Source organism: Artibeus jamaicensis, unplaced genomic scaffold, assembly GCF_021234435.1.
Source record: "Artibeus jamaicensis isolate MK-2021 breed Jamaican fruit bat unplaced genomic scaffold, CSHL_Jam_final contig_490, whole genome shotgun sequence".
Lineage (NCBI taxonomy): Eukaryota > Metazoa > Chordata > Mammalia > Chiroptera > Phyllostomidae > Artibeus > Artibeus jamaicensis.
The window spans coordinates 22,537,996-22,562,375 of NW_026521861.1; the positions used below are offsets into that span (position 1 = coordinate 22,537,996).

A 24,380-nucleotide genomic window follows, 5' to 3' on the forward strand; every position below is an offset into this window, starting at 1 on the left:
GCCCAGGGCCGGGACTTGGGCTGGCCCACAGTGTGCGGTTGGCACGTCCAGGCAGAGCCGGGTGTCACAGGTCACTTCCTTCAGGCCTCAGTTTGAAGAGGAGACGAGACTGGTCTCTGGGGGTGGTCTAGCTCCTGGAGAACACGTGAGAGCGCTGCCCTCGGCAGCGGCCGGTCTTGCACGTGGAGCTCGGGAAGCAGAGGGCAGGCGCACAGCCAGTGTCGGGGCTCCTGGCCGCCGCACAGAGGGGCACTCCCAGTGCCTGAAATAGCCTGCCGACCAAAGTCAGGGTTAAACCTCACCCCCTCTCTTTGCGGCCAGGACAGTGACAGCGGCCCAGCTCAGCACCCCTGAACACGCCGTTCCAGACCAGACACGGCCACGCGCGGGGGCCCACGAGGTCCAAGCCATGCATCTGGGACCCCTGCCCCCTGGTTGCAGATTTGGCTGCTCAGGTGTGCCAGCAGCCCGGGGCCAAGGGTGGGAGCCCACATTGGTGGGCTGTGGGGGTCCCCCCCCAGTGGGCTCTGGGCCCCAGCAAGAACAGCGCCCTCCAGGACCTTCAGATCTCAGGCAGTGGCTTTGCCCACTCGTCACACTGTGCAGGGCCAGGCCTCCCGCCACAGGCTCCCTCCACAGGATGCTGCCAGAGGCAGGACGCGTGGCCTGTCTGCTGAGCGTCCTGGCACCTGTGGCTCCGGGGTGACCCTGAGGTGAGCTTGTTCGCCAGCAGGGTAACCAGGGACTTGACAGAAAGGACCCTTCCCACACAGGCTCAGTACCCAGAGACCCAGCTGCCCCCCAGCAGCACACAGCGGTGGGCCCGTCCTGCCCACCCCAGTCGTCCTCCACAGTCAGCGCCAGTGCCAGGGAGGATGGGGCGCCACTGCCCTGGCCAGGAGCACGGGGGACAGTGGGCACACTCCGGTACCTGGTGGCCCATCCTGCCCCCAACCCCGCCCCCTGGATCCTGACTCCTCTCTGTGCCTCACCCTTGGTGGCCTCAAGAACCTGTGCCAGGGCTGAGGGGGCCTGGGGACCCATGCAGGCTCGCAGGCCACAGCTTCCTGACTCCAGGGGAGTGCGAGACCTAGAGGTGTGTCCTTCCTCCACACGGGGCTTTGTGGACAAAAGCAAGATGAGCCGTTCATGTTCAGCCAAACAGGGTTTTTAATTCACAATATGCTTTTGCAGCATATACATCCTGCTCTCTGTTTTCTTGGGCAGAGGAAAACGGTAAAAGAAATGTGTTCTTGTTCTCCCCCTTGGCCTGAGCCAAGGGGAACATGCCGCCCTGGTCACTGGAGCTGCCCTGGGCAGCCATGTCCTGCCCGCCCCGCCCCTGTGCACACCACGGCGCTCCTGGCTCCACGCAAGTTCCCCAGCTCACATGCTGCCCCTCAGGCCTTGGCCGAGGCCGGCCTCCTGCCCGGAGGTCTGCGCACGGCTGCCATCTCCCCACTAGTTCCTCTCCTGGCCCTGGCACGGGCCACTTGTCAGTTGGGTGACCTCTGGAGCCACAGTTAGAACTGGACCCAGAGTTCAGTGGCTCCTGAGAACTGCAGGCTGAGCTGCCCCCCTGGAGATGGGCATAGGGACCACATCGTCACAGCTGTTCACCACTGAGAAGCTCGGTGACTGGATGAGGACACTGGCCCTGCCCAGGCTCAGGGGTTGGGCACCGCCCGTGCACCAAAAGGTCGCTGGTTGGACTCCCAGCCAGGGCAGGTGCCTGCAGGCTCAGTCCCCAGTCAGGGTCAGCAGAGGAGACGGCCAACCTATGCTTCTCTCTCCCCTTCCCCTCTCCACCTCTCTAAAATCAATAAACACTTTTTAAAATGTTTTTAAATAAAAAATAAAATGGGAAGACTCTGCCAAGCCCTGTGCCTTTTGCTCCGTGTTCGAAGCTGCCTTACCTGGCTGCCGGTCCTGGTAGAAAGTTTCATGGCCGTGATTACATGTTTGTTTTCATGATTTTTGTGAGCACAGGGCAAACCTCACAGCACTGGGTCTGCACACGCACTCTCTAAAGGGGGCACCGTGTCCTAAGCTCTGGAGCCCCTGCGGCCCCCACGCCAGGCTCTGTGTGGAAAGGCCTGGAAAGTGGAGTGGGTGCAGAGGAGCATACGTCTGGGGCCAGTAACACAGGTGCACGGGGGCTGCTCTCAAGCCGAGCTCCATCCGCCCACGTCCCCATCCCGTCCTGGAGCAGAGGGTTTGTGGGAGTGTTTGTGACAGCCGAGTGGGGGGGATGGGCCCTACTGAGTTCCTGGGGTGAGTGGGGCCCACTGCACATGGTGCCCCTGGTGCTGTGGCCTTGTGCGAATCAACAGGCTGCCAATGTGCGTGGCTGCAGAGAGCCCTGGCCGCAGCCCCGCCGGCAGCACGGGCCCTGCGGCACGGAGCCTTGTCATTCATGCAGCAGGTGGACAGCCTCACACCGTCCCTTCGATGCCCAGAGAAAGCAGCGCTCCAAGTGGCTGTGGGACAGGCGCTGGTGGCCCTGCCTGTGCCCCGTGTGTGGCTGCTAATAATGAAATAAGTCATAGACGGCCCTTTAAGAACAGCCTTTGGGTACTTTTTCTCCTTTCAAAAGAGGAAAATCCCTTCTGTCCATGGTGAGCCGGAAAGGCCGCCTGCGCGTCTCCGCATGAGTGGACACGCCAACAACGGCGGGGGGAGCTTCTGGCGGGCGGTCTGATCGGTCTCCACCCCAGCGACGAAGGAGCCTGGAGGGTGTGGGAGATCAGATGTTCATCCTTTGGGAGCCTGCGTGGGGGGGCAGATAAGGCAGTTTTTCCAATGCTTCCAGCAGATGCCTTTGGGAGGAGACCCCTGCCTTTCTGAAATCGGCCTGCAGCAGCTACAATGGCTGTCTGCTGCCCCGGCCCTGCCCCTTTCATGGAAGCGCTTAAGCCACTTAAGCCCATTAGCATCTGGATGGAGAGGCACCTCCTTGGGGACAGGGCTGGGCCCGGAAGGGGGGGGGCGCCCCCACTCTGCTCCGGGTTGTGCCAGGCTTGTTCTAATCCCGCTGTTTGAAGGCCGCCAGACTGATTTGTGACACATGAGTCCAAAAGCCATTCTGGGGGGCTTGACCCGCTTAGCCGACTGCGTTTGGAATGTCAATGGCCTGTCCCAGAGTGCTCTGGGGGCCAAAGGCCTCCCATCTCCCAGGGGAAGGCTGCTCCACCCGGGACCCCACCTCGCCTGGACCCTCCCAAGGGACGTGTTTGTACACAGTGAACATCAGCTGTTTCATTGTGGTGGCTTTTTTAAAATAAGCATTATCTTGCCCTTTTTAAAAGCAGCTTTACTGAGGTACAGTCCACGTGCAGCCACAGCTCAGTAGCAGCCTGAGCCCCGGCTACCCACCTGCTGTCTCTGACATTTCTGGATGCTCCCCATTGTGTCCACGTGTGAACATGGGGTGTCAGCCCCTTCAGAGCCCTGCCCTGTCCACAACACAGGGTCACTTCCCCTGTTACATGTGTCCCAAGTATCCCTCCATGTCCACCAGTGTTTGTGCCCCTCAGAGCCACACGTGTGTGAGGGGCACTGTGGTCTGTGCGCCCACGTGTGCACACACACAGGGGAGAAGAATTTTCTAAGTAGCCCAGATTTAATTTAATTTTTAGCTAATCTGCAGGTAGCACAGGAGGGCGACACTGCCCGCCCTCCCCTCTCCCCAAGCTGCCCAGCCGCTGTCCCTTCCTCAGGGAACTCCCCACCCCGGTGTCCCAGTCCAGGCCCTGTCCAGCGTCCAGGACTCTCTGAGGCTGATGTCATGGTCGTGTGCCTCCAGTTGCCATGGCTGCTTGTGACTTCACTGTCCCTCTGTTCCTCCACTCGGGCCATGCTCAGGAAAGCCTGCTCGGCTCTTCCTGGGCCAGAGCCCAAGGGGGCGGGGCGGGTAGCAGGGGCACACAGGTGCTGCGGCCTGCAGCCCTGGCCCAGGAAGCGGGGCAGCACAGGCCTGCCTTTCGGGGGCTGCTGGTCAGTTCATGGCCCCACAGTGTCCTGGAGGCCCGCCCACTCTGGGGGCTCTTGAAATAGAACTGCAAAATGGGTGAGGATGAGACAGAGGCTGGCAGAGCTGCTTGCTCTGCAGTGACTTGGCCACCAGGTGGGCGGAAGGACCCTGTCTTGGGACTGAGTCCCCGCCACCCGTGTCCTCCCCAGACTCTCTGCACAAAGGCCACGATGCAGACGGTCCGAGCCGCCGACACCAACGAAGTCGTGAAGCTGATATTCCGTGAGTCGGACAATGACCGGAAGGTAAGAGCCTGTCACTTTGGGCGGGTGACACACAGCAGTCACCCTGAGCTGGGGAAGTGTGGGGACTGCCTGTGCCACGCAGGCTCCACCCATCCTGGGCTAATGGCCCATCCTTGGCAGGTGATGCTGCAGCTGGAAAAGAAACTGTTCGACTACTTCAACCAGGAGGTTTTCCGTGAGGACAATGGCACCGCGGTGAGTTCCTCGGTCGGACTCACGACCCTTTCCCTGGCCTGGCACCTCCCGTGTCCTCGGGGGTCACCAGGACCATGCTTCCTGGTGCTGTCACAGCCTAAGGTGGCTCCTGGACCCTCACCCTCCTATCACTTCTCTGCTGGGCCAGTTCTGCTGTGACCCCCTCAGCTGTGGGCCTTTGGGACTGTCACCTGTGAGAGGCAGGCACAGGCCTCCAGTCTCAGGGCCCACAGCCTGAGCTTTGTTCAGAGCAGGGAGAAACCACACATGCACGTGGACAAGGCAGCCCGTTACCACACTTGTGTGTGTGTGTGTGCACATGCACATGCCCATGAGTGGCTCAGACCCCTCCAGGGGGAGCCAGTCCCCACAGCACCACTGCTGTGTCTGCCTGTGCTGAGGCAAGGCCTGGGCCAGTGGCAGGTGTCTGCCTCTTCTGTGTGTGGCGGGTCCTGGCCGGCAGGATCCGTGTGTGTTGTGGCTGCTCGTGAACAAATACACATGGACTACAGGAGTCCTGTGGAGAAAAGGGGACAGCATGGCCACTCTCTGACAGAGAGAGAGGGCAAGAGGGCCAGTGAGCCAGTCCCTGCCTGCACAGGCTTTTATTGCTTCTCTGGGTACATTACATGCAGGCTAGTCCTCATTTACTATGCACAGGTTCACTGCAGGGGACTGCCTTTTACAGATAAGAAAGGAAAGAATGCTGCTAATTACTTCAAAGAGAAGGATGTTGCAGACCGAGGGGAAAAGTGGTTGAACAGGTCACACTCCATACTTCGGAGGTTTAGCTGAGATTCTAGGAAGTTGCAGTAAGCACTTTCTGCCTCAACTCAGGGTGAGGGAGTTTTAGCAAAAGCAAGTCTTATAGCAGTCTAGGTACAATGCAGGCCTGACTCCGCACAGGAAAACCTGTCCACGGGCGTGGTCATGTGTGCCAACTCACACCCCACTGGTTTTCCACGTGAGTGCTGAGCTACATTTCCACGCTACTTGAAAGAGTTCCCTATAGCCGTGCACCTGGGAGTGAGCAGGGACACGTGGCCTGTGCATGTCTCCCTGGCGAAGATGCCTCACTGGGGCTGCTTCTGAGCTGAAGTGCCGCCAGTTCCCAGATTCCTGAAAGTGTGCGCTTGGGACCTTTCAAGCTAGTGCAGGCCAGCCGCCCCCTGGGGCAGCGGTGCTGCGGGGGCCCAGCTGTGTGGGAGCTGCCCCAAGGGCAGGTCGGCACCCCGTGGGTGCATCCCCATCCCAGCTGCCCCCAGGACCGCTGGGCCAGCCGTGCTGGCGTTTCCCTCTGAAGCCACCTGCCTCACCCTGTCGTCACTTCTCAGCCTCCTCGGGCTGTGCTGTCCCTGTTCTCAGCCCCCTGTCCTCCACTGCTGCAGTCTGGCCTGTCCCACCAAGACCATCAGCAGCACTTGCAAGGGCCTCTTTGCCTCAGAGTACAGGGAGGTACTTAACATTAGGCCGTACCTCGGGCAGCACCCCACTGGGACCATGCCCCTCATGGACCCACCCCTGGCCCCCTTCCTGCTCAGCTCTGCACTCTGGGTGCCCCGGCTGCCTTGTCACCCCTGGGTCTTGGGTTTCCAGCTCTGGACAGTGCCCTGTCTCTTTGTCTTGTGTCCGCCTCAGGCCCCTTGTGCACTCACACACCAAGCCATGCTCGGCCCTCAGGGCTCTGCACTCAGCCTCAGTTTCCCTGGGGTACAGGAGGCTTCCGCAGGTCTGAGCATGACAGGTGGTCGTAAGAGGGCCAGCACCTCCACGTGCTGGGTGACAGTGGCTCTTTGACCTCCCAGCAAACCCTGTAAGGCTCGTGTTCCTCTTTCAGAAGCCCCGGCGCTGCCTCAGCCCATGGCCGCCCTCCCCCAGATCCTCGAATCCCCTCCTGGAGGTCACAGCAGTGTCAAGCAGCTTCCTCACCTCTCAGGCCAGGCAGCTTCTGAATTTGTCCCAGCCCCTCAGCACCTCAGCCCCCCCAGCCTGGCGCCCAGCCAGGGCCTTGTCGAGGGTGCAGCCTGGCACCCTCAAGCACCCCCGCAGGCCTTGTCTCCGCCCTCCTGCACCTCAGTGCTGGCCAGTGTGTCTGTCACCTCCTCAAGGAGCCTCAGGCCCTGGTAAGGTGCCCGCACTCGGCACACAGATACTTTCAGCTCAGCTGCGTTCCACCCGACGGGAGGCTCCATGGGGCAGGGACCGTGCTGGGCCGTGGTCTGCACCACCAAGGGCACTGTCCTGGGTACTGTCCCAGGGACCTCAGCAGGGCTGGGGCACTGGCAGAGGCGAGAGCTCAAGAAGCAGGGAGGGGACAGGACGTGGACAGGTGTGCTGTGTGGAGGGGAGGTGCCCAGAGACTCGCTGCGCTGCCCCGTCCCTGGGCAGCGGGACTCTGAGCTGGACAAGGCCAGGTGGGGCGGGCTTGCGGGCCCCCAGCCCAGAGATGGCCCCCCAGAGCCAGGAGTCCTGAGACTGCCAAGGGTGGGGGAAGAGAGCAGAGGTTCCCTAGGAGGACAGTGAACCCGGGGGGTAGCACTGGGGCAGCTGAGGGGTCAGAGTGTTCTGGAAGGAAGGAGATTGGTGAGAGGAGGCTCCGTCAGCCAAGGCAGAAGCTGGGCCCAGCTGGCCAGTGGTCAGGAGTGAGGTCACGTGTGGAGGCCAGGTAACGGTTTCCTCTCTCAGCACCAGACAGAGACCCCGCAGCGGCCAGTGGACGTAGCCAACGCTGCTGTTGGAAGTCACAAGAAACTGTTTTCTCAGGTGGAGGAAAGTTAGTTTGAACATTCAGAGAGCTTCTGGATTTGACTCCAGATGCAAATGTGCAGTGGAGTTGGGGTGGCTTCCCATGGGGCCCTTTGTGTCGCAGCAGGAGCCTCACCTGGCAGGGGACACTCGGTGGGGCCTGGCCCTCAAGGGCTGTGAGCTGTGGCTTCGAGAGCAGACCCTGCGGCTGCGCCTACAGGAACCGCAGCTCCGGGGCCTCAGGGACCACACGGGTGTGCGTGCCTCCTGCCCAGCCACTCGGCACGTCGAGGGGTCAGCCCCACATCAGCCACACGCAGGAAACGGGGTCACTCCGACCCCCATCAGGGGACGAGATAAATGGTGTGATGAGCCATCAGAGAGCCTGACCCCTCCGAGGTGAGGCACGGGCAGCGTGGCCCCTGGGACAAGGGACCGTCCGCAGGATGGATGCGCCCTCGCCGGACGCAGCCCCAAAATCCATCGCATCCTTCATCAACCACCAGTCTTGTTCCCGCCTGACAGAAATTTAATTCAAGCTGGCTCCTGAAAATAATTATTGTATTTTAAGAGTAGTAATCATTGGCCGGGACATGATTGAATGTGTCCATGCCTATTGACTTTTTCTATGATTTATGGCTTTGTTTAGTCGATATTCCCATCGAAACTGTATAATTAATTACACATGTGCTGTCAGGCTGCAGGATGGAGCGCCCTGGCGAGGATTTGGAGAGATTAAATTTCGCTGGGCCGTCCCGGCCGGCCGGGCCTTCCGCAGGCCCGGCTTGCTGGACGGCAGTGTCTGCTGCGTGTTCAGCAGCTGCTGCGGCTCCAGGTGCATCGATTTTCTGGCTCTTTCCTTTATCAGCGCGGCGTCTCTGCAGCCACGGTGGAATCTGGGCGGCAGGGAGAGCTCCCGACAGAGACGTGTGACCGCCGGCTGCTTTATCATTGTCCACACACGCCCTGCGCTGTTTTTCACTTTGTAATCAAGAAGAATGTTTAAGATACAAGCGGAATTGGTTATCATGTTTGTGAAAAATCTCAGAGATACAAATGATCACTTCCACAGACACGCAGCATAACTTCTGATCGGAAACGCCTCGTGTCAGTCTTTGGTGCCAGCAGCAGGGCCCCCAGACCGTCATGTTGTGTGGACATGGGGTGTGAGCAGGCTGTGGCACTTGAGCACCGTCTCCATGCTGGTCCCCTAGCGAAGGGTCCCACCAGCCTGTCAGCAGGACAGCAGGTCACGCCAGCCCATGCCCACCTGCCAAGGCAGCCAGGCTTGGGGTCTGATGGCCCAGATTGGGGTCTGGGGTTATAAACAGCATAGGACCCCTGCCGCCCCCACCGGGAAGTCCTGGAGGGCGAAGAGCCATCTGGTGCTGCCCACGTCCTTGGGCAGCGTGTCTGGCACAGCCCCTGACACAGTGGAGTCTGAGCACATCCACACGGAACCAGAAGGATGAGGTTTCAGAGCAGTTCCGTGTCGTGCGGCACGGGCAGGTGGGGGTGGCCTTTCTGCAGAGCAGGACAGGCAGGGCCCTGTGGTGACAGAGCAGTTTGGAAGAGTCCAGCTCATTCCAAACCGGATACGTATCTGCCATGTTTCTTACTTGACACCCTTGGCGAGCGCAAGGGTGTGAGATTCAAGTGGCCCCGTCGCTGAGTGAGTGCTGCCACCCAGGCTGGACGATGGGGCTGGCGGGCTGCAGGCTGTGTCCAGCAGAGCTGGGAACAGGAAACCGCCTCGCCCTCAGGGCCTCGCCAGTGGCCTCTCCTAGGGCTTCCCCGCTTCCCGACAAGCTTCCGGGCAGCGCTGTGCTTGCTGGAGTGTGTGCACGCACGCATGAGCTGGGTCTCTGGCACCCGCGTGCATGTAAACACATGTTTATAAACACAGACACACACATTCTGAGCTGGCCCTCACCTCCCCCTTGAAGGTGCATTTCGGTCCCCAGGGTACCCCCTCACCATGAGCCCACTGAGGAGCTGACTCGGGAGCTTCCCAGTGTCCTCCCCAGAGGTGGAGTGAGTGTTTCAGGGAAGCCAGTCTGCACCCCACCCTCCCCTCTCCTGTATCCACTTTTGCCCCAAGGCTGCATTCCAGTCCTGCACCCTTCCCTGGGGGCCTCAGTCTCCTGGCCGCCGGACTTGGTAACACTGAGCTGGTGAGGCTTATGCCAGCGTGCCTCGCAGGCAGGTGTGGACTCTCGTGTCCCCGTGGGGTCCAGGCCCCACCCCCGGGCTCTAAGCCTCTCCAGGGAGTGCAGGGGGCTCTCAGTGACAGGGGTCTCTGCAGGGAGGGGCTCGAAACTGAAGTCCAGTGGCTGTGTTGGAAATGCCCCCTTTGTGCAGGAGGAGCTCCCGGCCGGCCTCCCCAAGCATGAGCCCCCGGGGACTGGTGGGCGGTGGGCGGGGCCGCCCGCCACCTCAGGTAGCAGCCAGGCACACGGGTGATCGCTGCACACGGCGCTGCAATCGCACGCTTCGGGGGTGATGGATGAGGCAGCTTTGAGGGGAGCCCCCGTGTGAGGCCGCGCCCACCCAGCTGCGAGGGGGCTTGATTAATGAACACGTCCCGAGGGCATGTGTGGTGCCGGCTCATCAGCGCCCAGTGTGGCCAGAGGCCATGTGGCGCCCCTTCCCTCCTGGGCACAGCGTGCCCTGTGGGGCGTGCGGACTTCGGGCATTTTTCACCAGCTCCCCATATGAGGTAGACACTGTCACCTCTGGCTTGGTTGGAGCGCAGCGGGAGTCGTACCCCCTCCTTGGGACAGTGCCGGCCCTGCCCCCTGCGCTGCGTGGCTTCTGCACAGGGGGGTGTCTGCTCAGCCATGGGTATGTGGGTCCCAGCGCCAGCAGCAGCCACACTGGAGCCCAAGTGTGGTCTCAGCAGCAGGGACTGTGGGGCACTCCCTGGGCCCCTCGGGACACTACTGGGCAGGTCTCAGAGGGAGGGGCCCACCACCCAACTGCCGGACGTGGTCCTGGAAGTTGCAGGCCCCTACTGTTCCGACCGCCATGCCCCGGGGCTGCATGGTGCTCCCAGACACACCAGTGACTTGATTTTCTTCTGTTTCTCTCTCCAGCTCCTAGAATTTGACAAAGAGCTGTCTGTCTTCAAGGACAGGCTGTATGAACTGGACATCTCGTTCCCTCCCAGGTAAGGGGCCCTGCCTCCCGGGTGAACAGGTAACTATCCTCCCCTCAGGGTGGCCAGTGCACCTGTGCAAACCAGCCTGCAGCCCTTCCGCAGCCCAAAAAAGCAACCAGCCGGGAGCAATGAGGGACGCTTTCTTTATGCAAGATAGTCTTCCAGCACACAAAACATGGCCTGCTGGGTATGCGTCCTAGAGCCGGCAGAGGCAGCTGGTGCTATGGGCCTTCCTCAGCTGGGTCTGTGTGGGCCTGGGCATGCCTGCCTCTGCTGTGTTTCTCTCCGACGCTTTTAGAATCCAGACGTCTGCAGCATTAGCCTCCTGTCTATTTCCTCTGACTGTCCACACACCCAGGGCCTCCATGCAACAGAGAGAAACGACAGACAGGAAGCCACCAGGCCCTGGGCCTGTGCCACTCTGACCTCAGGGTGCAGGCTCTGGCTGGCAGGGAAGGTGCTCAGAGCTCAGGGTCGGCACACAGACTGATAGTGTGGGTGTCAGGGAGCCAGGGAAGCAGGACAGCTTCACTCTGCCCTCGGGCCTCCGGGCTGGTGCGCCCGTGGCGTGAGCCGGTCCACAGTCACCACTGTCCGGGGCCCTGGCTGAGCTTGGGCTGCTTTTAGGGTGTGCCAGTGGGCACTGAGCACTTCAGGTATGTTTGGAATCTGCTGGCCTCATTCTTGGGGGGTTGTCCAGGTGTCCCCCTCCAGATACCCCGAATGTCTCTTCCTCTGGGAACAGACCCATGGATCCCTCCCCAGGGCTTTGCTGAGCCGGCGGAGGGTAGAGGAGGCCCAGGAGGTCCTGCGGGCCAGAGCTGGGCCCTGTGGACGCCTGTGCCCCTCACATTTCTCCCAAATCCTGCAGCCTCCACAGCCCCCCGCCCAAGGACAGAGGTACAGGAGGTCCTGAGCAGGATGCACGGCCGCTGGACCCCGGGCTTCCCTGGGCAGGCGCTGTGACCTCATGGCCCCTCAGATTCCCCGTTCATTTGGGGTCCCGTGTCCCTGGAACGTGGGAGGGGTTGCTTTGGTGGCAAGTGGGAGCCTCTTTGGTGCTTCCTAGGTGTTGATTTCTGGGTGTCCCTGCCCAGCCCTCAGGACAGGAGGCCTGGGTGGCTTTGTGCAATGACCCCTCTGCCCTCAGTGAGGTCCCAGAACAGACCTGCTGAGCAGAATTTCCACACGGTCTTATTGGTTCCTGGGCAGGAGAACTGCCCCCAGAAATGTGCCCACCCTCTTCCCAGAACCTGTGAATGTCTCCCACTTGTGACAAAAGGGACTTGGCCATGCATGAGTGCCTTAAAGCAGGGGGCACGCAGCCCTCATAGGAGAGTTTAAGGGCTGGGGGTGGCCTGCAGGTTCTGGCTGACCAGCTGAATTAGTCTTCAGGTAGACCCCCTGAAATTTGGAAATCCGGTTAAAGGCTGCAGAGGTGGACATGTGGGGAGAGGAAAGGGAGAGGCCTTCCTAGCTTGTGCTGTCAAGCCGGCAGCTCCGGAGTTGGGGCCCTGCTCCCAGGAAGGACTACAGCCGACCTCTCAACACAGTCAGAGCTTGCGCTCTGGTTCGGAGCCACTGCAGGTCCTGAGGCCTCTCCTCCCACACACACACCCCCGCTCGCCGACCCCCTGTCCCACTGCTTGGCCACACCTGAAGTCCTCCCTCCCTCTGGTCCTATTGTGTTTTTAAGGCTGTGTCTGTGACAGCCAAATAGAGCAGGAGCACAGCTGGGGCAGCAGGGCAGTGGCAGGGTGGCAGTTGTGGGGTCAGTACCTGCCCAGGTGTGCTGTCCGACTCTGCCATGACATCGGTGGTCTCCAGTGGGGTGTGCGTGTGGGTGTGCAGGAATCTGTGCACACAGATAAGTGTGCCCTGCATGGGTATGTATGTTGTATGTGGAGGATGTGTACAAAGGATTGTGTGCATGGACGTACTCATGTATGCACTGTAGCTGCATGTGCATTGTGTACATATGTGAGTATCATAGGTTGTGTGTGTATGCATGGGTGCAGTGTGAGTGCAGGATGTGAGTAGTCATGATCAGTTGTGTGTTTGTATTCAGTCCAAGGATCGAATGTGTGTGTGGAGTGTGTGCATGGACATGTTTGTGTGGATGTATAGACATGGGTTTGAGTGTATGTACATGATATGGGTGTGCCTGTGTGTATGCAAAGTCGGTACATGTGATCATTGTTACATGTGTAGGGGTGTGTGTGTGTGTGTGTGTGTGTGTGTGTGTGTGGGCAGTTGGATTGTGCGTGCACATAGGCCTGTGTATATACACGAGGTCTGTCCAGAAGGTATCCAACCATGTACTATGGAAAACAGAGACGTTTATTCAAGAGACAAGGTACACTGTACACAGGACACTGACGCCTGTCCCCTTCAGAGGAGGCACCTTGGGACCTCACGCAGTTCTCCCAGTCGCCACCAGCTGCTCTGTTGTATTTTATGAATCTCATTGATGGTCCAAAATCTCTTCCCTTTCATCAAAGATGATTTTAATTTCGGGAAAAGCCAGTGGTCAAAAGGCACCAAATCTGGGCTGTAGGGGGACTGAGTCACCTGGGTGATCTGATGTTTCACAAAAAACTCTGCATGAGACGCGATGCACGAGCAGGTACGTGTTGAAGTGACGAAGCTGCCCATCAGCAGCTGCCCACGGCTGCAGCCTCTGCATCATCCGAACAGTTTCCGTGGAGGAAGGTTCAAGCACAACGCAAAATCTGACGCAGGTTCATCGCTCTGCTCACTCAGTCGTTTTGAATATGATGGCCACACAGTCCACACGCTTACTCAACGGCGTCTGCCGCCCCCACCGACTAATGCAGTGAAGTCGTCCTTGTTCACGTATGTGCGTTCCAGTCCACACTCCTTGGCTGCCAGGTTCTATCGACATCATGCAAACCGTTCTTGTTAAAGTAACACTGGCTGGACTTCTTCCTGACAGACCTCATCATATGTATCTGAGTGTGTGTGTGTGCGCATCACACAGTTGTGGGGGTGTATGCATGAGGTGTACCTGTGTGTGCAGCTGTGTGCATGCACATGGTATGTACATGGGGGTATGTGCATGTGTAAGGTGTGTGCACATGTGTGTGCACATGTCAGTGTCTTCATGGGTATGTGGGGGTGTTCATAGGTGGGTGTTGTGTAGGTTTGTGGGTTTGGGTGTGTATGTAGTTTATGTGTAGGTGCGTGGGTTGCATTAAGTGGGCGTGAGTGTCTATGTTGATTGGTGTGTGTTGTATGGATGTGCCTGGGTCTGGGTCTGGATGGGTGTGAGTGTGTGGTGCCTGGGTATGTGTGTTGTGTGGGTGTCACTGGTGCACAGCTTCCAGCATGGATCTGTCTGTGGCTGATGGGAGCGGCTGGGGACCCTGTCTTAGAGTAGAGGGTTCACAGGCCCCAAGGACTCTACCTGAGGGAGCTCAGGGACACTGCCCCGGGCTGTCCTGGTCCCTTGTGGGAAGAGGTGGCCGAGAGTGAGTCGTGGGAGCAAAGAAGCACTTGGTCCAGGAGGCACCTGGGAAAACTGGCACCCTGCCTCCCTTAGAGGTTCCATCCTGCCCCACACCAGGGCACCCACGGGAATGGAGTCAGAACCCCATCCCCCACCCCAGGTCCCCATGCAGGGAGCCCCAGGGTCTGAGGCCAGCCTGCCAGACAGAGACCTGTCTCACTGGGTTTCTCATCCCCAGGGTGCCCAGGGCTGGGGGCCCATGGGCGTCTGCCCCTCGGCCGAGGCTCCTGTCTGCAGAGCCCATCTGCAGTCTTCATCCTTGTCCTTCACATGTGAACGCGTGGCAACCTGGCCGAGCTGTCCTGGTCTCTGTGTGAGGGCCTCCCACAGAGGGCGGTGGGGTTCCCACATGGGGCATATCACTCCCAGACATGCAGAGGGTGGGAGCACCCCAACCTGCTGAGCTCCCCGTGGCCGGACACTTGGTCAGTCACCGGCCCGTGACAGTCCCCAGAGACATTTCGTTAGCAATGGGTCTCGTGATGAGAGTGACCTGGGTTTTCTCCAGCAAGGCCATCGGTCACTGTCCACCTTGGGTGCACAGAGCGGCGTTGCTGGCAGACGCTAACCCAGTGCCTCCTCTTGCTCTGCTAGGAGAGGCTTAGTGTTTCTGGTGTGTGTAGAGCCATCAGCGTCCTAATCCTCGGTGCTGGGCCCAGCCACTTTTAGCCCCTTCTTCAGGGACGGCCACACCAGAGGCCAGCTGGGGGTCCAGAGGCAGCGTTGCAGCAGGGATGTCGCTGGACAGGCCCAGGGCCACCCTGCCTGTCCCTCTGCCGGAGACTCTGGCAGCCCCACCAGGGCCCAGCCCCACGAGGCCTCCCGGGCTGCACGGTGCCCAGGGGCTCCTCCTGCCGAGAACTTGCTGGGCTTGGAGCGCTCAGTGGGCAGACACGGTATCGGCCTGTGCTCTCTGGCTGCTGCTGAAAGTGCCCCTGGAGCTGGCGCAGAGGTTGCCGTAACGTTAGTCGTTTGAGGTGAATGCTGCCGAACAGATGCATCCTCACACTGTGCCTGCGTCCTGCAGAGGGATGGGAGGCCAGCATCCACTCAGCTCCCGCCTCTGAGCCCAGGTTTGGGGTGCTCAGAGCCGATGGCAGGAGCCGGGCCTCCCCGGGAGAACCCAGCGTGGGCAGCCGCAGCCGGCAGGGTGAAGCCTCTGTCTTCTTACGCATCCGAGCCTGGGGATCACGGTTTGCTGTTTAACTCCGAGAGTTTTGCTGTCGTCGGCCTCAGATAGACTGAAGGAGACAGGGCAGGCGGTGAAGCTGCCAGCAGCCCTGGGAATTCTCGCCACCTGCACAGCCTGAGGGGGCCAGCCCTGGGGGGTGCTCCCCGGGGGCCAAGCCTCCTGCCCCTGCTGACGGGCAACAGCCTGCCTGCACCCCAGGGGCCCCTCCAGGGCCTCCCTTCCCTGAAGCGGAAGAATGCACAACCCCAAGGGGTGGCCCCGCCGCGGGGCAGCACCCCTTCCTGATGTCACTGGGCCGCGGCAGCAGTAGAGGCCGACAGTCCCACCTTGGCCCACGGCCTCCAGCGTCCTGTCCAGCTGCCCTGTTGCTAGGCCTGGGCTCACTTTCAACATGGCCAAGTGGCCGTGCAAGCCCTTCGCTAGAGAAGGGGCCGACTCTTCCCATGTGTAGGGAGAAACCCCGTGTCCCACCACCAGGGGCTGGTGTGGGCTTTGGGGACAAACGCCCTGTGGTCCCAGAATCCTCACACTGTCACAGTAAGGGGCCCCAGAGAGCTCTCCTCCGAGGCCTCTACCTACTGAGAGTTACTGTGATTTTAAAGTATTAATTTACTCTTAAATGACAATAATAAACCATTACCTGTTAACATTTTTATGAAAAAAACATTTGCTGATAAAAAATAATTTGCAGAAAAGAATGGAATGGTTTCACATTCAAAAGAATTTTCATAAAGTTCAGCTTAACAGAGGACAGAAGGGATCTTGTATCTACTACCGCTCGACCCCAGTGGCCACTCCGGGTGGCCTGTGAGGGGCGTGTCCCACAGGAGGGCCAGTCCGTGGCCTCAGTCCGCCTCTGCCCTCAGAATCCTGAAACCTCGTGTCAGGGGCGTGAGGGCTGAGGATGCAGCCGCGGTGCTGCTGGTCCAGGGTATTCTGAGGAGGAGCCAGCTCTGTGCGCGCACAGGTGACACAGTGTCTAGGTGTGACTGTGAGGGGGTGTCGCCTCCGGGCCCTGTAAGGGCCCGGGGACCCCAGCCATCTACACACCGCACCAAAAGCCAGCCAAGAGCTGGGGACTGCCGGAGAGGTGCTGCCGGTGCCCCACAACAAGTGCGCTTACACACCCTTGAGCGAGCCACGTACACGCAGGCGCTGCTTGGCTCCTTCGTGCACAGGTTGCTGCCTACCAGGCTGGCTGGCAGTACTGGGTCACGGCCCTTGACCTCCGGGCAGTGGCAGGAGGGCCTGGGGCTGCTCATCTTGTGAGGCAGGTGGGTGAGCGCTACCATGCCGAGGGCTGTTCCTGGGGTGGTCATGCTTGAGCCTAGAGCTGCCTGAAGGGACAACAGGTGCCCAGGTCCCAGTTGTGCCCGCCCGCACCCTGGGAGGGTGTCCTGTGCTCAGAGAGAGCTGGGTGGGCTCGCAGCCGCTCTGCAAAGGCTGTCCGCTGCGCAGCAGACACACTGGTGCAGGACCAGGCCAGGCTGTGGCTTCTGAAGAAGACGCAGCTGGACATCCCAGGGAGACAAGCCCACGGGGACAAGCACCTCTCTGGGCTGGCTGGGCAGGGCCATCCGTCTCAGCAGACACGGTCGTCTGCAGGATGAGGACCAGGAGCTCTGCCCTGACTTTCCGTGGGCCAGGACACAAAGTGTGAGCAGTGCAGATGCATATCGACAACACATGTCTGAGTGTAAACTCCGTGCAGGAAGAACGAGCCCTGCTGTTCGCCTGGCCCAGTGCTCAGGAGGGAGCCCGTCTGTTCATCTGGTCCCCGAGCCCTGGTTGAACACGGCCCACACAGACGCTCAGGACCAAGCGCAGAGGAGTGAGGGGCCAGAGACCCAGATGTAGGAGAAGCAGGTGACGCCGGGACCCCGTGTGCAGGTGTGCTCTGCGCAGGCGCGGGGCCCGCCCACCCCTCCCTGACCTGGACTCTCCCTTGGGGACACAACACTGCTGCATTTTGCAGTTTCCATGTGCCCGCAGCTCTGCTCCAGTTTTTTTCTTCGTTCTAGTTCTGTTGCTTTTCTGGAATTTCAGAAATGCCAGGTCTGGAGGCCTCCTTGGCGGTGTTAGGAGAACCTCTGTGCTGGGCGTCCGCTGTCCCTGTGCAGGGCTGTGGCTTGGGGACGGCTGCTGCCTCACCCAGGGAGGTCCGAGGGCCCTGTCGTCACCCTCCCTGAGGAGCCCAGCAGCAAGCACCCCCTTTCCTCTCTGCTCCTGGGGGGCTGGTCCAGAAGGGCCCCCCACCCCCACCTGGCCAGCACAGCTGGGCTTTTTGTGTTGTCAGCCTCAGAGTCCCAGTGGCACCCTGGCCAGCCCAGCCCGCTCACGTGGGGACCTGGGCCTTGTTGGCAGGGCTGGGCCCCCAGCGAAGGGGCTACTGCCCACATCCTGAGGTGCAGAAAGGTGGGGGGTGGCGGGGCGTTGAGGACAGGTGGTCGATTGTTAGCTTTATCGCTCGGCCATTCATTGCGGCAACTCTCCCTCGCTGCCCCTCGTCCCCACCCTGCATGGGGTTTGCTTTCAGATAAGTCTGCATGCACAGCCAGCACCGTGTTAATCAATGTCAGCTCCGGGCCTGCTGCTGGGCCGTCCTGGGCAGCGAAAGGCAGGCTGTGGCGCGAGGCCCTGTGCGGTGTCCCCGTGGTGCTCCTGGGGTCATTGCTGGCAGAGCTGCTTAACGCCTTTGGTGTGAGGTGCAAACCGGCCGCCCCTGGGCGTACCTGCACTGGGTGCATCCCCCTCAGGGCCAGCCTCGTGGTGCAGCCTTGCACAGGGCCTGACCGCAGGTGCTTTGTGCGAGGGGTGGGTCCTGTCATCTAGATGACGTCACCAGACCACTGAGCAGAGACGGCAGCTTCTGGAGCAGGTCACTGTCTCGCTCCGTCCCAACCACATCTCCCAGTGTGCTGTGCAGCCAGCTCCTTCCACACCTGCCCCTGGGACAGGGCACACCCAGGCCAGGGAACCGCGTGGCTAGGTACCCCACACAGCGCCACCCGAAGTGACATGGTGCTCCGGAGGTGGCAGGGAGCCCCCGAGTCACAACATCCGTCACAGAGGCCCCCCGATGGTGCTGGGCTCCTAGCGGGAGGGCGGCAGTGGGGCGTCCTCGAGACGACCAGGTGCCATGGGTCCCCCTCTGGGTAAATTTGTCCTGCAGCCACTTTGTGGCAGAGGCCCCCCCACTCCCTCACAGCCTGCAGGACCTTCTGAGCCGCACCCCTGACCTTTGCCCCAGCAGTGGGGGTTGCTTAGTGACTTAATACATTGTCCTTTGGAACGGGGAAGGCCTGGGTGGGCCCCACGGCAGGCACCCGGACTGGACAGTGTGTCCCGGGCCAGGCGCCCACCGCCATGCGTCCCGAGAGGTAACTTGTGGGACAGCTGGCAATGCGCTTGCTGCTTTAGGTCCCCAGTCATGTAACTAGACTAGGTGTAGCCTTTTCCTGAAACAGGAAAATCCAACAGAGAATAGGGTGCCTTGTACAGCAAATACCATATAATATTTCAGAATCAACCTACAAATAACCCTTTGGGCTCTCACAAGGAAAAGTTGTCTGGCGAAGACCATACAAGCTGCACCACAAGTGGGGGCGCACCCCACACAGCAGAGCTGCTCCGCCAGGCCCGTCCGCTGCGCTTTCCCTGCAGCCCCATCCCAACGCCCGCATGGGGTGGGCAGTTTCACATGCACCCGGAAGGCCCGCTGGGCGGAGCAGAGCCCAGAGGCAGCGCTGTCCCGTGAGCTCCTCCCTCGGGGGGAACGCAAGAGGCCTTGGACAGGCAGCTGCAGGACACTATGGACAGGCAGCCAGTGTCTGAGGACGATGGGACCTTGCTCGGCCAGCAGCCACCGGCCCCTCCTGGGGGCGGGCGGCACCCCCTCCCATTCCTTGCCCCCGTGTGCATCTCCCGGGTCCGCTGGTTGGCTGTGGGGCCTCCATTCCTGAGGGGTGGCCGAGCAGGTCAGTGGAGGGGAGCCTGTGTGGCCAGGGCAGGAACAGTGCCCACCACACTGGTGACCCCACAGCCGTGGCCTGCATGCCTGGACGCTTCCCGAGAGGAGGACTGAGGTGGGAGCAGGTTGTGGGGACCCAGGTATGTGGCCGAGCTGGGCCCCAGCTTCCCACAGGCTCCCGCTGGGCACGTCTGTGTGACCGGGCATGTGAGGGCCTGATGCCGTGTTTTCCTGCACTGGTTTTATTGTACTTCAGACCACATCCAAAAATAAAGCAAAGTGCCCTGGCTGGTGTGGCTCAGTGGATTGAGCACGGGCCTGCAAACCAGAGGGTCGCCTGTTCAATTCCCAGTCAGGGCACATGCCTGGGTTTCGGGACAGATTTCCCAGTAGTAGGTGCATGAGAGGCAACCACACATTGATGTTTCTCTCCCCCTTTTCCTCCTTCCCTTCCCCTCTCTCTAAAAATAAATAAAATATTTTCTTTTTTTTTAGATTTTATTTTTACTTATATTTAGAGAGAGAGGAAGGGAAGGAGAGAAACATCAATGTGTGGTTGCCTCTCATGTGCCCCCAAGTGGGGACTTGGCCTGCAACCCAGGCCTGTGCCCTGACTGGGAATGGAACCAGCGACACTTTGGTTCGCAGCCTGCACTCAATCCATTGAGCTATGCCAGCTAGAGCCAAAATCTTTTACTGTCATTCCTTTAAAGGAACTGTGAGTTTGACTTTATATTCTAGAAACTTCTGTACAGGTATTCTTTCTGAGAGTGCCAGCAGTCACGAGAGGCTTCAGAGAGAATCCCTACAGCCATCGGCGAGACTCGGAGGAGGGGCCGGAGCCGTGTGCTGACCTGCCCGTGTCCTGTCTCCCCAGCTACCCGTACAGCGAGGACTCCAGTCAAGGCAAGCAGTACATGAATACCCGGTGCCCCGCCTGGTGCGACCGTGTGCTCATGTCCCCATCCGCCAAGGAGCTGATTTTGAGGGTGAGTAGCAGGCCAGCCCTGGCCCGTCCTGTGACGGGCCTGTGGTCACTGGGGAGCCGGTGGCTGGCCTGCAGGGCCTGGGGCAGAGCTGGGCGTCTGGGTCCCGAGAGAACTGGGACTGGGAGTTTTCAGGTTTCCTGGAGCCTCTTGATTTGCCACAGTTTTTCAATTCCCACATTTTAACACAAAAAGAATGTTTTCAAAAGAATCAGTTGGTTCTGAATTGGTTTTGTCAACCCCAGTAATACAACAGTGAAAAAACCCTAAGACGACGCATCGACTCACCCAGGGCGGCAGCCTGATGCTCAGCGTGCCCCGGGCAGAGGTTGAGGGGGCAGGCGCACAGCCCCTCCCCCCGTCCCAGGCCACCCCCAGACCTCAGCTCCCTCTGCTCTGGGTTCCAGTCCACCCCCAGGTGCCCAAGGCCACACCAACAGGCCCTGTCTGTGCTCCGGGGCAAGAGGGGCTGCGGCAGGAGGGCAGAGCCCCTACCTGCTGCCCTGAGCACACAGCCCACACCCTGCCCCCGTCACCCACCCGCCACCCACATGTCCCATGAACCCCGCCAAGTGCGCCCCACAGAAACTGGGCTGTAGGCCGGGGCTCTCGGGGTCCACTGGGCTCGCTCTGCTGGGGGTGGGTGGGGATTGGGCAGCCCTCTGCAGCCGTGCACAGGGCCTGGCTCAGCCCCACCCCTGCCAGCGCTGAGCACAGGCACCTCCAGGGACCAGAGGTGTCACCTACCTGGGAAAGACCAAGAGAGGTGCATTCTGCACTGACACAGACCCAGCACTTGGCCCCACAACCCTGCCACACCCGGGCCAGGGCCCAAGGCCGCGTGGCGAAAGGCAGTGGTTCAGCCTACCTTACATTCACTCGCTCTTCCCCGGTTTGGGGGTGAGGTTTGATGCCACAGATGCAGTGGGGGCCAAGCTGAGATGGCGTCCCTCCCTGGGCGAAGGTCCCGGCAGGCCCTCCCCTGGGGGACGAGGGCGGCGGGCGTTACAGGCCACAGATGCTGCAGGCTGTCTCCTCGGGCTCATCCATCATGCCACGCTCCGCTTCCTCGCCATCGTGTTCCGTCTGCTTCCTGCCTGAAACGCGAAGGTGCTGGCGCGGCCCTGCTGCCTGGGGGCCGGTGACGGATGCTCAGCGGGGTGTGCTGCTCCCGCGGTCATTGTTCGCGTGCCTCAGGGTTATGCAGTCGGAACCCACAATTTTACGCTGCCTTTGTGAATTGCCACGCCGCCCGTGATGAATGGCCCCTTTGGTGGGCGGCGGTGCAGCCGTGCAGGGTGCTCACGAGGCCACTGCGGAGGCTGAGTTGGCTCTCACCTCCTCTGGGTGGTGAGCACTCCACACAGTAAAACCCGCAGCTTCCTGCTGCATTAAAGGTAATTCAGCCTCAACTTCATAGTTCTGGGTGCTTCCGCTGTGGACAGGAAGTCCCGGCCAGTCAGATGGCCAGGAACAAGCCCTTTGGCTCACCCACAATAAGGTGTCTGCCAGGCCTAGTGGGCGGCAGGTGCGGTAGGCACCGCGGTTTGTGACTGTGGGGGTCACGCCAACCGCAGTGGGCTTGGGGCGCCAAGCCTCCTCGCCACCCAGGCCTGGAGACCCAGGTGCCGCCACGCCTGCCGGAAGCTTCCACCCACCTGCCCTGCGACTCCCTCGTGGGCCCAGTGGTGCGGGGGAAGCGTGTGCTCGCAGCAACTGCCACCGTCCCTCCTCCCACACCGGCCCCTCTGTTTGCTTTTCCCAGTCGGAGAGCGAGGAGAAGGTTGTCACCTACGATCACATCGGGCCCAGTGTCTGCATGGGAGACCACAAGGTGACGGCTGGGGCGGGCCCGAGGGCGGGCGCCTGCTTCTCTGCCACTGCTCGGAGTAGGCTGAGCTGTCTGCTTTTACTTACTTCTAGTGAAACACCAGAGGGTGGGTGGGCGGGTCGGTAGGGGGCCCACAGGTAGGTAGGTAGAGAAGGGGCAGAAACAGCTAGCTAGCCACGGTAGCCCAAGGGTGCATTTGAGGTGTTTTATTGTCCTTATGCTGAGCCGGTCTCAGCGTGCGGGTGGAGAATGAGGGTCATAGGTCAGTGCTTCAGGGACTCGTTTGCACAGGGGCCTGTCCCTGCACCAGAGCCCAAGCCATCCTCACTGAGGGGCGTGCTGGCCACAGGCGGCGCCCCCCAGACCAGTTGGAGGCCTCCACTCTTTCCCATTTTGAGGCTCCGAACGCAGCTCCTACGGGGGCGGCCAGGCGGAGCTCCGTCCTACCCCCATTGTCTGGGGCGTGGTCCGTGGCCTTTGGCCCCTTTAGACATCAGTCGTCGTCCGGAAAGAACACCTCACTTGCCGGGAGCCCCTGGTGGCCCGGCTTGGCTTTGGTTCGGTCAGCAGGCTCTGTTGCGATGAGACAGGGTTTGGGGGCAAGGGGGCAGCCGGCAGCCACCAGGGTGCTGACGCCCCCTCTCGTCCTGCTGCAGCCCGTGTTCCTGGCCTTCCGCGTGGCGCCCGGGGCAGGTAAAGCTCACGCACACGTGCACAAGTGTTGTGTCGTGCAGTGACGTGTGGTAAATATGGCTCCTTCCCTTGAGTTCACCTTTTCTGAGCTTTGCCCGGTGTGTCTGTCCTTTTAACAAACCACTGACTCTGTGGCAGGGCGGCGATGCCAGCCACAGGAGCGGACCCTCCGAGAGCCCTGCCTGTAGCGTGAGGAGCAGATGGAGGTCACGTCCACTGAAGTCCACACTCAGCAGCTGCATCAGTAACTTGCCCGAGCGCCACCCGCCAGCCGGCGGCCCGCACTTCGCTTCAGCCTCCGGCCGTCCCGGGGCTCACATACCTCACTGTCTTGTCTGTACATGTGACATTAAGTAGAAATATTGGGTTTTTTAATAAGTCACAGTCCTGTTGCCAAAACTCTAATAGACAGCAGAGATTCTGTATTTTAGACTTCACGGTTTTTGGTTTATAACAGTCGTCAGCGTGGGGACCCACCGCGTCAGCGCCTGCTGCCAGCTGGAGGCGGGCTCTGCGTGGACACGGGCGGCGAGGCCCCTGTCCAGCCGCGGCCCCGTGCATTCCCTCTGCTGCGTGTACATGGTTCTGAATCACACTGCAGCTGCTTCCCGTTTTATATATGAGTACATATAAATATATACTTTTTAAAGTAATTTATAAATCTTACCAGACTTGTGCTGAATATACTTTCCAGTATGAATGCTCCAGAGCACCCGTCAGCCACGAGGAGAGTCGGAGCCTGGGGGTTGGCGCTGGGAGCGCGAGCGCACCTGCGGCGCAGGCGGGTGGCCTGGCCGAACCGCCAGTGGTGGGCGCGCACGCCGGCTTCACTCACAGCCGCTGCTCCCCGGCCTTCTTCTGTGACAGTGAGACCCGAATGTGAAGTCTGTAGCCGGCTCGGTGTATTCCTTTTAAGAATTTTGTAAACCATTTTGTCTGTCTTTTGTTACTGCTCTATGGTGCCAAGTATTACACATGAAACAATAATGTCATGGGGGAATGAAAATAGCCTAGTCCGCTTCCAGTAGAAACCGCTTTTAACATGAACTGCATCTAAAACCGTGAAGAGAACAGAGCTGTCCCGGGCTTGGCCCCAAACGCCCCTTGTGGGACAGGGCGGCCCACCCTCCCCCAGCGCCGCGCCAGCCCCGCGAGCCTCGGGGGCCCTCGGGGGAGCAGCGCGCCCGCACCTCTGCTACAGAACACTAAGGCCCCCGGCCGGCGGCGGCCGCGGGCAGGCGCCTGCGTGTAGGTCAGTCACTACCAGCGGAGCGGTGCTGGCGCCTGCCCGGTCTGCTCGGGGCAGCGGGCGGGGGCGGGGCTGCGGTCCCTGTGCGGTCCTCGGCCTCGCGGCAGTTCCGTCCAGCAGGGTTTCAGAAGCTGGTCACTGTGGAGGCCTTTAGAAATGACCGCCCCGGTTCCTAAGCAATAAAATTGATCATGGTGAACACAGCTCTGCCTGGCTCTGTCTCCCTTCTGCGCGCGCCCCCTTCGAAGCGCCCTCCTCTGCCGCTGGAGTCCCGCCACCAGACGCCGAGATGCCGTCTCACCGGAGATGCTGTGAGTTGAGAGCGGAAACACAGCCTCGGGTCTTTTCACTGTGGCAGTGAGGGGCTGGGTCCCCCTGGGCATTTTTAATGAGGTCACGTAAATGCAGGGTTGCCCTCAAACCCAGGACTGGAAAACCCCTCGATCTTCACTTGAGCTGAGGGGACACTCACTTGCAGGAATAAATTTCTGTGCTGCTCAAAGAGAAACAAAACCCACCACTCGTTCCTTAGAAACGGTGGTTCTGCTGTTG

At 60.4% G+C, this 24,380-nt stretch overlaps 1 protein-coding gene across 2 annotated transcripts in view; it reads left to right on the forward strand.

Moving 5' to 3' along the window:
- INPP5A (inositol polyphosphate-5-phosphatase A) overlaps window positions 1–24,031 on the forward strand; it is a 145,866-nt gene extending 121,835 nt beyond the window's left edge. The window contains exons 10-16 of one of the 2 annotated variants that reach the window (XM_037159100.2): window positions 4,183–4,278; window positions 4,399–4,473; window positions 10,314–10,387; window positions 19,947–20,058; window positions 21,821–21,889; window positions 22,543–22,579; window positions 22,718–24,031. In XM_037159100.2, the coding sequence (XP_037014995.2) occupies window positions 4,183–4,278; window positions 4,399–4,473; window positions 10,314–10,387; window positions 19,947–20,058; window positions 21,821–21,889; window positions 22,543–22,579; window positions 22,718–22,767 (513 nt within the window). In that variant the 3' untranslated portion in view covers window positions 22,768–24,031. Of the gene's footprint in view, window positions 1–4,182; window positions 4,279–4,398; window positions 4,474–10,313; window positions 10,388–19,946; window positions 20,059–21,820; window positions 21,890–22,542; window positions 22,630–22,717 lie in introns of both variants that reach the window. The other variant, XM_037159101.2, reaches the window with a different exon arrangement.
- Window positions 24,032–24,380: the final 349 nt, after the last annotated feature.